The following is a 15,878-nucleotide window of genomic DNA, read 5'->3' as shown; positions in this document are numbered from 1 at the left end:
TTTTTTTTCTTTTTTTCTTTTTCGCACTTCACGATGCAAGTGATCGGTAATCTAATGAGCTTTTAGTAAGTTTGAAAAGAGTGATCGCGCTTATTATTTAAATGGTGTTTTATGCATGAATAAACAAAAATTTAAGCAGAAAATTGACATGGATTTAAATTTTGAATCAAAAGAGCGAAAATTCCTGTCCTTTCAAAGAAATCCTTTAAAGTCCATAGCTTCCATATGCAGAGGGACGAAAATACACTCAAATTTGGTGTTAGTTGGGCATTGGTTAGTTGTGATTTTCGGATCATTTTACACCTTCGCTTGGGATTTGAAGTCGCATACCGTGACCGGAAGCTGGTCCTAAAATCACAGTAGTATTTTTCACGGTAAATATTACTAGGCCTTGCCGACTAGAGTAGGTAATTGTTGGTTTGTTTGTTATCGATAGTCATTGAAGTTTGCAATTGTCGGAAACTATTAGATCATAGTTTGAGTTATAGTTCTGAAATCATTCAAGTTGTTTATATCCCATGGTTTCCATGACTCGGAAATTGACATTAAAGACATCTGGAGGCAATGCTCAAGATGTGAATACCGTTCTTCATGAATACGTTAACCAGATTACAATATCTCTAAACTTTTATCAACAATGTTAATGTCTCCACAGGTGTCACCATGTCCTTCCTGGACACATCGTCTCAGTCGGGTCTGCTTGACTGCTCTGAGGGAGAGATGAAGGCGGCAGTCTGGGCGAGCGCCGACCTGCTGGATCCAAGCGGCGACGCCTCCGACTTTGACATCTCAAGCTTCTTCAGTCAGTTGGCTGCCTCATCGGCGGCCGTGGAGGCATCACATGGCGGAGAGGGACTCTGTGAACCTTCAGGTAGGTGGGGGTGGAGCTGGGATAAAACAACTTCATTTGAGACCAAATTACAGAGGTGGTTCTGATTCTGACATGCTTTACCAACATGCTGTCCTGCTGTTTGTGTTAAAGTTGTTCCCACCTCACAAGTGTTTATAATAGGAGTTGTATGGCCATTTGTTTCTCTTTCTGATAGCATTTTAGAGCTAAGGCCACCTTTTTGTGGCTGCAGCTATGGCTACCAACAAAGCATTCAAACCATTGTGTCTCTGACCCGCATCATTACTTAAACACATTTCCTTATGCTTCTCTATCTTTATCTAAGCAGCCAGCACACACCATAAAAGTTCCTACAACTGGACTCCCTTACAGATGTATCTGGCAGTCACCTGGCGGTGCATCGTGATGACAATGCCTCCCTGGAAGATCCCGTCGGCCAGGACGAGGCTGATGTAGCCAACGATGCTGCCGACGTGTCACTATCGGCACTTCTGGGCGAGCATGCTGAGGTAGGTGGTTGCTGTTTGGTTTGGTATGGTATGTTTGAAGGAATATCCCTCTATTAAGGTATATGGTGGACATATTTGCAGACAAAAGTATGTGTCGTAAAAGAACATAGTTGATAAGGTAAAGCAGGTTAGGACAAAAAAGAATGATCACTAAAAAGACCAAACTAACATAAACTACCGAACCCAACCAAGCCTAACCAACCTAACCCAGTCTAACCTATGCTAAAACATACTTTTGTCTCTACGTACCTAATACCTTACATACGTACATAGTGCTGTAATTGCATGTAAATGATCGTTTCGCGAATATCACTGTCGTCTCGCTTTCCGATCGTATCAGATTATGGTACAAACATAACGTTCAAAAATCAAAGCTTCCGTGTACATTGAACAATCATTAAATTATGCAGGCAAAATCATCTTTTAGAAATCGTCGTCCCCGTCTCGCTGTTTCCGTCAGGTTTTGATTTCTGTCTCTCCTTCCACAGATTCAGGAGGCTCTGCTGGCCGCCTCCCAGCCCCCGCCGCCTCCCCCCGCGCCCATCGCACGTGGGAAGACCGTGGTGGTAGTGAAGAGACAGCCACCCTCACCGCCCCCCTCTCCCTCACCCCCTCCCCCATCATCACAACCAGCGTCCCAACCAGCATCTCTTCCGTCGTATCTTCCCATACAGCGGCTACCACAACCCCAACCTACCTCCTCACAACGCCCGGCCCGGCGAACCCGTAAAGTACCCCCACCGTATGGTCGACCACCCACAGCTCCTCTAAACGCCTACTGTCTCTTCTTCAAGGAGCAATATGCGGAGTTGAAGCTACGCTGGCGAGGGTTGAACACTCGCCGAGCGATACCAAAACTATCCAAACTGTGGGCTAGTCTTGGTGTTGAGGAGAGGCGACCGTATGTTGAAGAAGCTGAGAGACAAAAGGGGAAGTATCGTGTAGAGTTAGCGGAGTATAGGAGAAGGGCGAGGATCTGGAGAAAACAGAGGAAGCCCGGTGATGTGGCGGTGGATGAGGGAGAGGATGTGACGCCAGTGCTGTTGACGTCATCATCCTCATCGTCGGGAGGAGCGACAGGATCATCATCATCATCAACAGCAGCAATGGCAACGTCAACAGCAGCAGCAACAGCGGCGGCAGTAGCGGTAGAGACAGACCTTCCACCTTCAGTGGTGACAGCAGCAGTGGTAGGAAACCAACCAACCCTCCCTTCAATGAACGCATTAGACGGGGACTCCACTATGACTCAACCGGAACCACTATGTGGCTCTATAAGCGCCAATATTGGTGTGGGTGAGAGTATAAGTTCTATGGCTGTTGTAGCAGTAGAGCCAGCGATGGGAAGGTTGATGTCGGGTGCGGGTGACAGTCAAGAAGAAGAGGAAGAGGAAGATGAAGAGGCTCATTTTGATGACGATCCTGCTGACCTGTTCTGCAGCCTCTGTGGACTGTACTTCAGCAGTTCGCACAACAAGCAGCAACATCTGACAAGCAGGGGTCATATCAGGGTAAGAATGGGGATTTAGTGAGTGTATTTGGAGGATAGTGAGGGAATTTAGTGAGCGAGATTGGTTTGGTATAGAGAGGAGAGGGAAAGAGGGTAGGGGTAAAGAAGGGTACATATTGGAGGAGGTGGGTTGGGGTTGTCTGCTAGTTTTGTAAACGAGTTGTTGTGTTTAGTTTGCTAATAATGATACGATTTAAAAACTCGTCGATGTGATAAATAGGTCGTTTTCATTTGTGTTCTTGGGTACTTACGCACGTATTAGGCGACATCATTTTCTATGCTGCTAAACGAGAATAAAACTTTTTTCTCAATATTTATTGTAACTACATCGCGGCCCCTCTGGGTGTTCGATATAATTCAAATGGCTACCGATTGCCTTAACTATCGGTGAAAATTAAGCTGCCTTCAAAATGTGAAGTGACGAGTGGCCAGTCTGATAGCGTCCTATTTCTTTGTCGAAATGGCGAGTAGCTAAGCACCCGTTTCGTTAGATACTGTGTCTCTCCCGTCCCACGTCTTCCTCCCACAATTGACACTTCCCCTCTCCCCCCCCCCCCCCGACAGAAAATGGAGGAGCGTGCACTGGCCCAGGAGGCCCGCGCGGCCTCTCTGCGCGAGTCGCGACTCCGTCTACTCCGCGAGTCAAAGGAGTACTGCTCCGACGTGACTCTCTCCATGGAGTCAACTCTGCAGGCTATATGTCTGAGAGAAAGAGAGGTCGGCTTTTTGAAGGAGTTTAGCGAGGAACTGCGGAAGAAACAGGAGGAGCTGAAGCAGCAACTGGCAGAAATGGAGGTGAGTGGTCGGAGAGGGTTTCGGAGGGGGTTTCGGAGGGGGTTTCGGAGGGTGTTGGGAGGGTGTTGGGAGGGTGTTGGGAGGGTGTTGGGAGGGGTTTTATGTATGGGAGTACAGCATAGGTGGAACGTTGTGCCGAGCTGGGAGGGCTTGAGCTCTCCAAATTTGACGACGGCTTGGCTTTAGAGCCGCACCAGACGGCGGAGGTCAAGGTCATCGCCAGGGCGGCGGCGGATTTGCTGCGCCCGGGCCCTCCCAGCTCCGCACAAAGTTCCACCCGTGGAGTACAGGTTTAAGTGGGTGATGGAGGCGTTTTAGATAAATGGCGACAGGGATGGAATTTCATGTGGATGGTGGGAGGATTTTCAGATGGATGGTGGTACCGGTAATAAGAGTACCATGCCGGCAGGGCTTTTTATATGGATTATGCAGTTTAATTGAACGGTGAACTTACTCAGGCTTGTGTGGGGAACTCAGGAGTAAAAGTTAAATGTGCCATGTAGTCGGACACTGGACAATATGGTGTATCCAACTCACCTGGTCCGTCCTGCCTGCTGACTTACTAACCCTCGCCGGTACAGGCCATTTCGCGTCCTCCGACGGCACAAGGGGGGGGGGGGTGTTGGTGGTACGAACCCCCCTCGCGTTTGGCCCTTGATCGAGCTAGAGCTTCGCGGAAAAAACGAGCGTGTTGCCCGTCACGAGATGAAGCCGATGATACCCAATTTTAAGGTCCTAGGTCATCGGGTGACCTTCCAGGTCAGGTCAATGACCCGAAAACCGGGAAAATCGGGAACGAAAGTCGTAAAGTGTGGCTGGTTTTCCGGGGTGCTGATCACGAATATCGTGTTAGTTTTGATCAGAGATGATGTTTTTAAGCATTTAGACCAGGTCGGGTCAGGTCAGGTCAGGTCAACCGGTAGGGGTTGTGACGGGTATTCGTAATACGTGTCAACCGCCTCTGACAGCTTCGTAACATGTTACGAAGGCACCAAAACTACTTCGTAAATGTTCAACTGGTTGCTAAATTCGAATTCAGCTCCAAAAACTAGCCTAGAAACATGAAAAACTCGAAAAAGTGAACCGAGGTCACCCGAGGTCACCAAAGGTCAATGACCTGACCTGACCTGACCTTCAGGTGACCTTGACACCCACCCTTATGTATGGGAGCAACATCAAATCACATGTTTGAACGTTTGAAACCACGAAAAGCTTGCAAACGCGCGGCTAATGCGAGCCAACATACGCCGAATCGCGATTCCGGCCAAACATGGTCTCGGAAAAGAGGTCACAGGTCAAAGTTCATTTGGGTCAGGGTCATGAAATTTTCAGGGTAGGTGTAAAATTGATCGATGCGAGGGTACTGAAAGTTTCGTCGCGATCGGCCGATTTTTACGCGAGTTATACGCGAAAAACCTTAGGGGGAGGGGGTTGCATCAACCCCCCCCCCCCCTGTGCCGGCGAGGGCTAATAGGCTGAGCTGCTCCGGCCAACCACTTGCCACCAGGGGCGGAGCTTCCTATTCAGTTGGTGGGGCCATCTTTTTCGCATTGAGGGGCTTTGAAATGTCTATGCAGTGCAAAATATCATCTTTGAATGAAAAGAATCGATTCAGTGTTGCATTTTATCTAACTTAAAAATTGGACGATGTAGGTTTAACGACTTTTTGCTCCACCAACGTCCCTGGAAAGCTCCACCCATGCTGGTCATCCCCGTCAGGAGTCCAATGCATCGAGCGCTAGAGCTCTTGGTCACCGGGGCCCAATCTCACCAAGTGCGGTAAACTCATTTTGCGGTAACCTACCCCAAAACGAATCTCACCACTGCCGTAACTTTTTATGTTACCGCATCGAAATAACCCCATGGGATAGCTTCGGTTTTACTGCAAATTCTTCATGTGCGCAGCTGCTCACGGCCCGAAAGCAAGTAAACAAACCAAACAATCAGCTGATTGCCCCCAAATGTCGGACAAAAATTACTGCAGACATTTGTGCCGTAATCTCTAAATTTTATACTAATTGTGAGCAAGAATCAACAATCAAAAGAGACGAGCTCTGTATGAAAATAACTGGCAATGAACCGGATCTTATTCTAGTCACAGAGGTAATTCCAAAAGCACAATCAGTTCCCATCAGTAAGGCTGTAATCTCCATTCCTGGCTACACTCTGTACACAAACTTCGATCCCTCTCAACCTGAATTGGGATCCAGTGGTCGCCGAGGAGTAGGCATATATGTAAAGACCTGCCTCCAAGCTTCAGAGATAACTGTCAGCTCAACGACTTACATCGAACAACTATGGTTGTATCTACCTTTGACAAACGATGACAAGCTTCTTATTGGATGCATCTACCGAAGTCCCTCCCAAAATACAAGAGATGTTTCTGATGAACTGTGTCATCTTCTACATGCTGCCTGCTCATCAGGTCACTCACATCTACTAATTGCGGGAGACTTCAATATGCCTCAAATTGACTGGGAAAATAACTTCTCCCCGGCTCCACCCCTGGATATCTCACACAGGTTCCTGGAGGCACTGGATGACTGTTTTCTCAATCAGCAGGTCACCCAACCAACTCGTTTCCGCCCAGGTGAGACTCCCCACCTATTAGATCTCATTGTGACAAATGCGGATGGGATGGTGCAAAACATCCATCACGAAGCTGGACTTGGCAGAAGTGACCATGTCATTCTGAGATTCGATCTGTGTTGTTACACTTACCCAGCAAATCGCTCCCGCAGCCCACGCAAACTATTTCAAGGGGAATGCAGCAGAGTTCATTGAGAAGCTCCACGACACTGACTGGGACCCAATGGCAAACCTCACGATCGACGAAAAGTACCAGTTTATCACGGATTGTATCAAAACAAGTGCACAAGAATGCTTCCCGACCAGCAAGAGGAAGTCTAACCGCAAGAACATCTACATCAATGGCCGAGCCCTACGACTCAAAAAGGAGAAAGAAAGACTCTGGACGGTATACTCTCAAACCCAGGATATCCTAGACTACAGCAGATTTACCCGCTGTAGAAACCAGTTGCGGGCCTTGACTAGGAAGCTGAGGAGGGACTTCGAGGAGGAACTGGTCAAAAACGTCAAAACCAACCCAAAGGTATTCTGGCGCTATTCAAATTCAAGACTCAAGACTAAGGCTGGACTGGACAATCTCGTAGATGGCTCCGGGAGCATCGTGTGCGATGACAGAGATAAGGCCCAATTACTCAACTCGTTCTTCAGCAGTGTTTTTACAGACGAGGACAGATCTCACATTCCGGAGCCAACCAACCAATTCACAGGCGAGCCAATCGAGACTGTTCCCATTACAACTGAAGCGGTTCGGCTAAAACTTGCTCACCTGAAGACAGATGCCGCCCCTGGCCCGGATGGCTTGCACCCGAAGCTGCTACAACTTGGTGCTGCGGCTCTGGCTGGCCCACTGTCATCACTGTTCGCTGAATCTCTGGAACAAGGAAATGTCCCTTCAATATGGAAATCTCCGGCAGTGGTTCCGATCCACAAGAAGGGTAGCAGGAGTGCCCCAGAAAACTACCGACCAATCAGTTTGACGTCCATCCCATGCAAGATCATGGAGTCTCTGGTGCGTGACGCCCTCGTGGAGTTCCTCGCCTCCACTGGCCAGCTGTCCAAGCACCAGCACGGGTTCCGTCCCCGTAGATCCTGCAGCTCTCAACTCATGGAGGTTCTGGACGACTGGACCAAGATGCTCGAGCGGGGTGATCCCGTCGACGTGGCATACTTAGATTTCCGAAAAGCATTCGACTCTGTCCCACACAACCGACTTCTCAAAAAGTTGAGGTGTTCTGGCCCTGGGATATCCGGCAAACTTCTCAAGTGGATTGAGGCATTTCTTTCCGGACGCAATCAAAAAGTCGTTGTAAACGGAAGCCTTTCAGACTCATTGGCTGTCAGAAGCGGAGTTCCTCAAGGCTCGGTCCTGGGACCCCTCTTGTTTCTGTTGTTTGTCGACGATATCCCCTCTGTGGTAGACTGTTCTGTGAAAATGTTCGCCGATGATACAAAGCTCTATCGGGACGTGTCAACGCTTTATGACAGTGACTCGAGCTCTGCAGCCGCTGAGGTTGTGGAACTGGCTGTCGCCCAACAAAGGGCTGGCAGGAACCATTCCACTCAACTTACCCAGCGCGCCCCTGAAGAGCGACGTCTGAACACGGTTGGAGCCCTGCCTGAGGATGATGAAGAGGGAGAGGTGGCTGTCTCTCATGTCAGAGATGTCAGATACCACTCTGCCCGACCATCGCCTATGCAGCAGGCGCGAGACCCGACGGCCGTAACGACACTTCAAGGCGATATTGATGCCCTGGTGGAATGGTCTGACCGATGGCAGCTCCCATTTAACGAGGGGAAGTGCAAGATCCTGCATCTGGGACGGAACAATCCTCGAATCAAGTACACCATGAGAGGGGTCGAACTAGAGGCGGTGGAAACAGAACGCGATCTTGGTGTCCACATTGACTCTTCGCTTAAATTTCGCAAGCAAGCTGCCACTGCTGCGGCGAAGGCCAACCAGATCCTGGCAGTCATTAGGCGTTCATTCGAGCTTATCGACGAGTTCACACTCCCACTGCTGTACAAGACTCTGGTACGCCCACACTTGGAGTTCGGAAATGTGGCATGGGGTCCGTTCAACCGCGCGGATCAACTCCTTATTGAAAAGGTCCAAAGGAGAGCAACACGCCTGGTGGCCTCGATTAGACACCTCCCCTATGAAGTACGACTGCAAACCCTAAAACTGCCTACACTGTCCTACCGTCGACGACGTGGAGATATGATCCAGATGTACCAGCTGTTCAATGGAGGGGTCGACCTGTCTCCGGAGGATTTCTTTTCGACTGCCACTGACGATCGTACCCGAGGCCACTCACGCAAAGTCCAGAAGCCCAGAGCTGAAAGCCGACCAAGAAGGCAGTCGTTCAGTGTGAGGGTTGTCAACGATTGGAATAGCTTGCCCTCGTCGGTCGTCGGAGCTGTCTCTGTCGAACAGTTCAAATCAAGACTGGACGCCCATTGGGCAAACATCAGGTATCTATACCTGACAGGAGTTAGACAAGTCCCACATGTTACGAGCTCGATGAGAACGGTTCCCTACAGGCATAGTAGCCTCTAAATTCCGATCAAATTAAGGTAAGGTAAGGTAAGGTAATTAAAGATGTAATAAGAACTTTATAAGAAAGAAAAGAAATAAGTTTCTTTTTTAAGATTATTTTTATTGCAGCCTGCGCCACCTATGCTTCCTATTTGCAGTACCCAAAACAGCATGTAGATGTCGCCCGTGAGTCTTGGAAACTGAGGTGCCGCTTGGAAAGAAGAAACACGCTATCGTTGCCATGGCGACAAAACAATTGCGTTCTTTATATAGCGCCGGCGTGATTAGCAGCTTTTCTACCAATCCGAAGCGTCGAAAAATGGGGTTCTTTTGCAGGATTTGCACAAAATGCGGTAAATTACAGCATGGGGTAGTCTGGGTTGGTGAGATTGGATTATTTGCTTGGGGTTATTTCGGTGCGGTAACTTACCGCAACCCCAAACGAGTTTACTGCACTTGGTGAGATTGGGCCCGGGAGAGTGCTCTAGCAACATAGCTAAGGGACGTACTGTGACCAGATTTCCGTTGACCCAGAATACATGAGCAGTCAATCCGTATTACGAACGAATTTTTATATTCGTTAAAGGAAATAGTTCACTTTCACGAAATAATTTTTTTTTGCAACGGATTTATGATTTTTTATGTTCAAAATAATCAGCAAAGAAAATAAAACCTTTTTATAACAAAATATTATTTTCTATATTTTGATGTAGGAAGAACTTTTCAGTTTCTGTAAGGCACACGCGATCCAGTATGAAAAGAGCATGGGTCCCGAAAATTCTTCAGAAACAGAGAAATTATCGCAGCCACCGGCATTTGGGCGATCTGCTCGATCTGATAATGTTCCCCTGAATGTCCTAATTGATCAGTACGAGAATTTCTCTAGAGTTCTCGTAGATAATTTCTCTAGTTTCTGAAGAATTTTCGGGACCCATGCTCTTTTCATACTGGATGGAAATATATGCAAGGCACACATCCTCAACGCAAGACACCTTTTTCGGGACGAGAAATAGAATATCTTTGCCTAGGGTGATCGTTGGGCTGTAAAAGCTCCTGATTTATGCTCGTCTCAGCCCAAGCTACGGAACTGCTATTCCAGTTCAAAACCCATGTTAAAAAGTGAACTATTTCCTTTAAGCATTGCAATCCGTCTGTGATGTCCATTTACTCAGCTCATGTAGGTACTCGGGACCAATGTTTCAATCTTAGCTGACACGCTCCCGACTCCTCACAGGAGCGCCGTGCTGCTGCGATGACGTCACAGGAGGCAGTGACGTCACAGCACCGTCAGCTGACTGAACAGGTAGAGAATCTCCTATTAATACCGACCTTGTTTGGAGTGATGAAACTGTGGGGACGCGACACCCAACGCAGCACCATCTCTGTTCGCTGCGGGCAACTAGAGTTGTGATCGATGTAGGAAAGATGTCGCTTTGTATCGATGTTGAGTGGAATCTTCGCCATTGTTGTGATATCAGAACATATTTTTGTATGGTATGTTACATAAATATATTCATTTTGTATCAAATCGATTATCGATCGGTCGCTGCTAAATGAAGATTCGTAAAACAGTTTCAATATAAAGCTCTTGTCTCTTGAAGAAAGAAGGCACGCAATTGTGTCGCGTTAAAGGGAGATAATGAGCTTTCTTTTTTCTTAAATAAAAATTACTCGACATCTATACTATTTCTACTGTAGTTTCTATAAAATATGAAAATTTCCTAGCACATTTTCGTATGTGAAAAAGGTTTTTATTTTTGCAAAAAAGAAGCAGTACTTGCAGTACTTGTAACACCCACCGAAATGCGTTGTCCTTCTCTATAAAAAAGTCGCAGTATATGGCGCTTTTGTTTCAAACAGCGACGCTTGGGTTTTTGTTTATGTTATCGCCTTGTCGTTGCTTGGTTGTAAGGATTCTAATTTGAATTAGAGTTAATTCGGTTTAGAATCAATTAGATTCTAATTCGGGGGTACATAGTGCCTACTCTTCTTTGTTTCGGCATGCGGCATGCGGCACAAATGAACGGCATGCGCCAGAAACGCAGCCAAATCTTGCGATTGCGACTGCGAAATTCATTTTTTTTGGCGTCAGAGCCTGAAGCGAAAAATACAAGCATATTTATTTCAAAAAGACTTCAGGTTTGTCGAACGGTGTTATGAGAATTTTGATAACAGTACTGCATAAGTTTTTCAGTGATGCCGCAAAAGTGTTGTATCTATCTTCTTTTATTGTGCAGTCGGCGGGACCGATTCAAAATTGAGTCGTTGCTACTAAAATAGCAGCATATGGCGTCAGATGATGAACAGGAAAAATAGTTGCGTAAATTTAGACATAAACCACCCCTAAACCATGAATATCTTTTGAAGGCACTATAGACGACCATTAACTAACTAGATGTGATGAAGATCAAATGTAAGGAATAGGCTCATTTTACAAAATTACATGCAAGTACCAAAAAGTGATGTAAGTACTTATTCAACGGTCATTTTCAGCGCTCCCCGCTAACGTGACTTCAAGTTGAGATATTTGCGGCAAGGTACCGAATTGAGCAAAATGGTTTTAATTTACATTATAACTTGTTGTGTTTTGTCAGAAAATGGTCCTAACTCAGATTTTGTGGAAAAAGGTCATTATCTCCCTTTAAGGCGGCCGCACACTGGGCCATTCGGCGGGCGAGATTCCGCAAAAGCGGAATGTCGCGGGCGACATTCCTACAGCGGCTTTCCGCTTGTTTTCAGCAGTTTACGGGACCATTCGGCGGTGCGATTTTCTGCTTAGTATTTTCAGGAACTTTATGTGAAATATTTTATGATATATATAAACGAATGCAAACTGAATACATTTGAGCAAATACAATATTTGCTTATTTAATGCGATTTTGCTATATTTCTGTACAAAAAAGTTTTGAATATCTATTAATTTGACATAATTTCTGGAGGAAGTTTCAAAATAATAAAGCTCGTGATTAATGTAAACAACCGTGTTTGTCGAAAAATGCAAGAAACCTAAAGACAATTGTGGAGAGGCACATAGCAACCTACTTTTTGAATAGCCAGTTTAGTGCATAGAGCCATTTATTGCTAGGAAAGAAATAACATTACGGCTTTCTTATCAAATTAAGTCTATTTCTCGGCCACACCATCATTAGTTAGTGAGTATCAAGTTCCACAATATCGGCTTTCCGCGGTGAAGTCGCGGAAAAAGCTGAACCGGTTCAGCCTCTTCCGCGATTCCGCGGCTGTCCGCACGCATGCGCACTCTGTCCGTGAACAGCTGGCTGCCGACCCTTCACAGCCACATTTTTCGTTTCGGCGGTTGGTTCGGCGTCCGCGGAGGCATAATGTCGCTTAAGGCGGCCGCACACTGGGCCATTCGGCGGGCGATATTCCGCAAAAGCGGAATGTCGCGGGCGACATTCCTACAGCGGCTTTCCGCTTGTTTTCATCAGTTTACGGGACCATTCGGCGGTGCGATTTTCTACTTAGTATTTTCAGGAACTTTATGTGAAATATTTTATGATAAATATAAACGAATGCAAACTAAATACATTTAAGCAAATACAATATTTGCTTATATAATGCGATTATGCTATATTTCTGTACAATAAAGTTTTGAATATCTATTAATTTGACATAATTTCTGAAGGAAGTTGCAAAAAATAAAGCTCGTGATTAATGTAAACAACCGTGTTTGTCGACAAATGCAAGAAACCTAAAGACAATTGTGGAGAGGCACATAGCAACCTACTTTTTGAATAGCCAATTTAGTGCATAGAGCCATTTATTGCGAGGAAAGAAATAACATTACGGCTTTCTTATCAAATTAAGTCTATTTCTCGGCCACACCATCAATAGTTAGTGAGTATCAAGTTCCACAATATCGGCTTTCCGCGGTGAAGTCGCGGAAAAAGCTGAACCGGTTCAGCTTTTTCCGCGATTCCGCGGCTGTCCGCGCGCATGCGCACTCTGTCTGTGAACAGCTGGCTGTCGACCCTTCACAGCCACATTTTTCGTTTCGGCGGTTGGTTCGGCGTCCGCGGAGACGTAATGTCGCCTACGGAATTCCGCTTTTGCGGAATCTCGCCCGCCGAATGGCCCAGTGTGCGGCCGCCTTTACGGAATTTCGCTTTTGCGGAATCTCGCCCGCCGAATGGCCCAGTGTGCGGCCGCCTTTAGTCATGGCACGTCACCAAACGAAGCGTCCTAAATTAATGTGTTCCTACATGAAATTATGTTCTTATGAAAGCTGGTGATCCAGTTGCCCGCTGTACAAACCACTATTTTAATCATGAACACGACCAGTGTAGCAATGCATAGTGGAGTGAATTCTACTTTGGAGTGAATTCTACTTGGATCAGGACACATCACATACCTACCTATCAGGGTTGGCAAGGGGTGGCAAAAACTGGTTTTTGCCAGTGGTTTTAACCGGTTTAAACCGGCTGGCAGAAACCCTGGTGGCAAAAACTGGCAAAAACTCAGGTGGTCAAGACTTGCAACTTTTCTGGTTGGCAATTGATTTGAAATGTACAAATGCATTTCTGGATGTTTAAGAGACGCGCTAAACATTCTGAAGTTTGCCCCATTAGTTACCCGGGCGGCAATGTCTATGCATGTCGGTAGACATCCGTCAGACAATGCATTTCCGAAGAATCTTGGCATTTCCATGCATCACGGTTAGGTTGCTACCTACTGCAGGTGCACACGTGCAGGCGTTGCTTTCGACCAGATCTCGAGAATGGCTCTGCCGATTGCGCTCAAATTTGGAACACCGTTACAGACAGATTAGTACCTATGGGTGTCGCAGATAAGTCAGTCGGGGTCAACTTTCTACGAGCGCACGTGTGGGACGACACTTCCAGTACTCGAGAACGGCTGCGTCGATTGAGCTCAAATTTGGTACCTATACCGTTAGGAACCAGTGAGTATGGGTGCCGTCACGTGCACAAATCAGTGACAGGTACCCCTTCGCACTTCTGCATGTGCACTTGCAGGAATCACTCTTGCACTGGCTCATTTGTCGCCCCAAAAAGACGTCCTGGTTACTAATGGAAAGCGGGAAGCCCATGAAAATGTTTTTATTGTATGAAACACTGGTCGAATGGTCAATATGTCACTTCTTTTTGAAAGCATTTAACTTTCACTGAATCCCCCTTAGAATGTTTCCAATTCAAATGCATGTCTAGGCAAAGCATTGTAATGGTTTTGAGTTTTTGCCAGTTTTTGCCACTTTTTGCCGGTTAAAACCGGTTTAAACCGGCAAATGGCATAAACTAGTTTTTGCCGGCAAAAATGCCAACCCTGCTACCTATTACATGTCCTATGGATGAAATGATTAGGTTCCCATGGTGTTTGGCCGAAACACACTGCAACGTAGAATGTGCCATGCAGAAGTTTTGTTCTTGTGCGACTGTGGAAATCAGGCGTCACTTCGCGCTTGGTACAGTGTAGCTAAAAGATAAGTCAATGCCTCACCTCACGATGTTTAACCCGCGCCCCGCTGGGCTATTCAGCCATACGCGCCCTGCTGGGGGGGGGGGGCAGATTCTGACCCCCCCTGTCTAACTTCCGAACCGATGGTCGTAAAAAGACGGGGAAAACGGCAATCGAAAGCTCTCAACAAGGCGGATCTTAAGAGCCCAATTTTTCTTTTGCTTAAGAAGGTCAGAGGTCAGGTCAAAGTCAGGTCAAGGGTACAAAATGCAAGTTTCTATAGTATCGGCCTTGCACCGTAGGTGCCGAAAAATGGACTGAGACTGATTGCCCAAAACGTGTTCTTAGGCTACCAAGACAGTATTCGTTGCATACAATATCATTCAAAGGTCAAGGTCAGGTCAGGTCAGTTCACCAAAAACAAAATATAGAAAACGGCATGTGCGACACATGATTTATGGGTCATTTTACTCATGGAATTCAATAGGCACACTCATTAATTGATATGGCCCACATCTGGATGAATTTCAGGTCGAGGTCAGGTCAAGTGAGGTCAAATTTTAAAGTTGGTTGTTTAGGCCTAAAAATGTGTCTATCTGATGCTGTTTTTCACGGAAAATCGAATGGTGCTATTTTTGTTTCCGTACGAGGTCTAGAACTTCCAAAAAAAATCATAAAAAAATGTGTGTCGTGACGTCATAAAATTTTGAATAACTCCCACATTTTTGAACCGATTCTTCAAAAAAATTGGTATGTAGGTGCACATAGACCACTTTTCTGACATAAGATCCGGTTTTTCGATACACTCAAAATTTTGGATTTTACAATTACCTATTTCTCCCCAAAAAAATCAGATTTTTTAAAAGAAAAAATTGGCCTCAAATCCAAAATTTTCAAAACACAGAGAGCCATTTGATCGACAAAATGAAATCATGCATAACCTTATTTTGTTATTTTCAGCGGGGCGCGGGTTAACCCTCGTCAATCGTTGGAGGTTATGTCTGATTTCGTAGCTCACGTAAAAGCAACTGACTTTTTCAAGTCTGCTCAGTTCATATCAATGCTCTTATGCAAAGTTTTAGTCAAAGTACCTACGCTGATGCCCCTCACGATTTATGATATTAGCCCTAATACGTGCCGAGCGTAGCTAATTACTCCGTAGCTCATTTATGACTAACTTCAGTTATCAGTCATAATAATACTTCAGCGTGTTAGACGGATAGGAGCTCTTTTTGGAGAACAAAGAGTAAAATTACATCTGGCTCTTCATGGGTCTAATTTGAGCTCACATTAACCTTTATTTAACTCCGTGATGACCCTTCATAGTCTACTTCGCTTATGCGGTATCTCAGAGAGGGTAATTTTAATCCGCGACTTCGTCGAATACCAATGGACTTGCTTAGCGCTATCTAAACCACCTTTTAACGTTGAGTAGGTCACATGCTGAATTTTTAATGGCACCGCCTGGGAAATCGGCCAGAATCTTGCGCACGAGCCATATTGACGATTTTATCTGCTGCTGAGTAGATGTGAATAAGAAATGAGATAAGCCTCCCAAAACCGTTTCGTAGACGGAGTAGTTTGACGTAGTTCACTTGACAGTTCACACGTGGGACGTTCCGCCTCGATCAATTAGCTGCATCAATGAGTGACCCT

At 46.1% G+C, this 15,878-nt stretch overlaps 1 protein-coding gene across 2 annotated transcripts; it reads left to right on the top strand.

Moving 5' to 3' along the window:
• Window positions 1-207: 207 nt before the first annotated feature.
• On the top strand, window positions 208-10,468 carry LOC122373973. 2 transcript variants are annotated; one of them, XM_043352444.1, is made up of 6 exons: window positions 208-407; window positions 656-871; window positions 1,223-1,359; window positions 1,848-2,870; window positions 3,434-3,664; window positions 10,024-10,374. In XM_043352444.1, the coding sequence occupies exons 2-6, from the start codon at window positions 664-666 to the stop codon at window positions 10,198-10,200; spliced, it is 1,776 nt and encodes a 591-aa protein (XP_043208379.1). In that variant the 5' UTR covers window positions 208-407; window positions 656-663; the 3' UTR covers window positions 10,201-10,374. The 2 variants fall into 2 exon arrangements, with proteins under 2 accessions (XP_043208379.1, XP_043208380.1); XM_043352445.1 differs by having other exon boundaries at window positions 215-374; window positions 10,024-10,468.
• The last annotated feature ends 5,410 nt before the right edge of the window (window positions 10,469-15,878 follow it).

The sequence above is a fragment of the Amphibalanus amphitrite genome, unplaced genomic scaffold, assembly GCF_019059575.1.
Source record: "Amphibalanus amphitrite isolate SeventyFive unplaced genomic scaffold, NRLGWU_Aamphi_draft 001581F_arrow, whole genome shotgun sequence".
NCBI lineage: Eukaryota > Metazoa > Arthropoda > Thecostraca > Balanomorpha > Balanidae > Amphibalanus > Amphibalanus amphitrite.
Note: the sequence above shows the minus strand (reverse complement) of the source record. Positions and strands in the feature narration are given on the sequence as shown.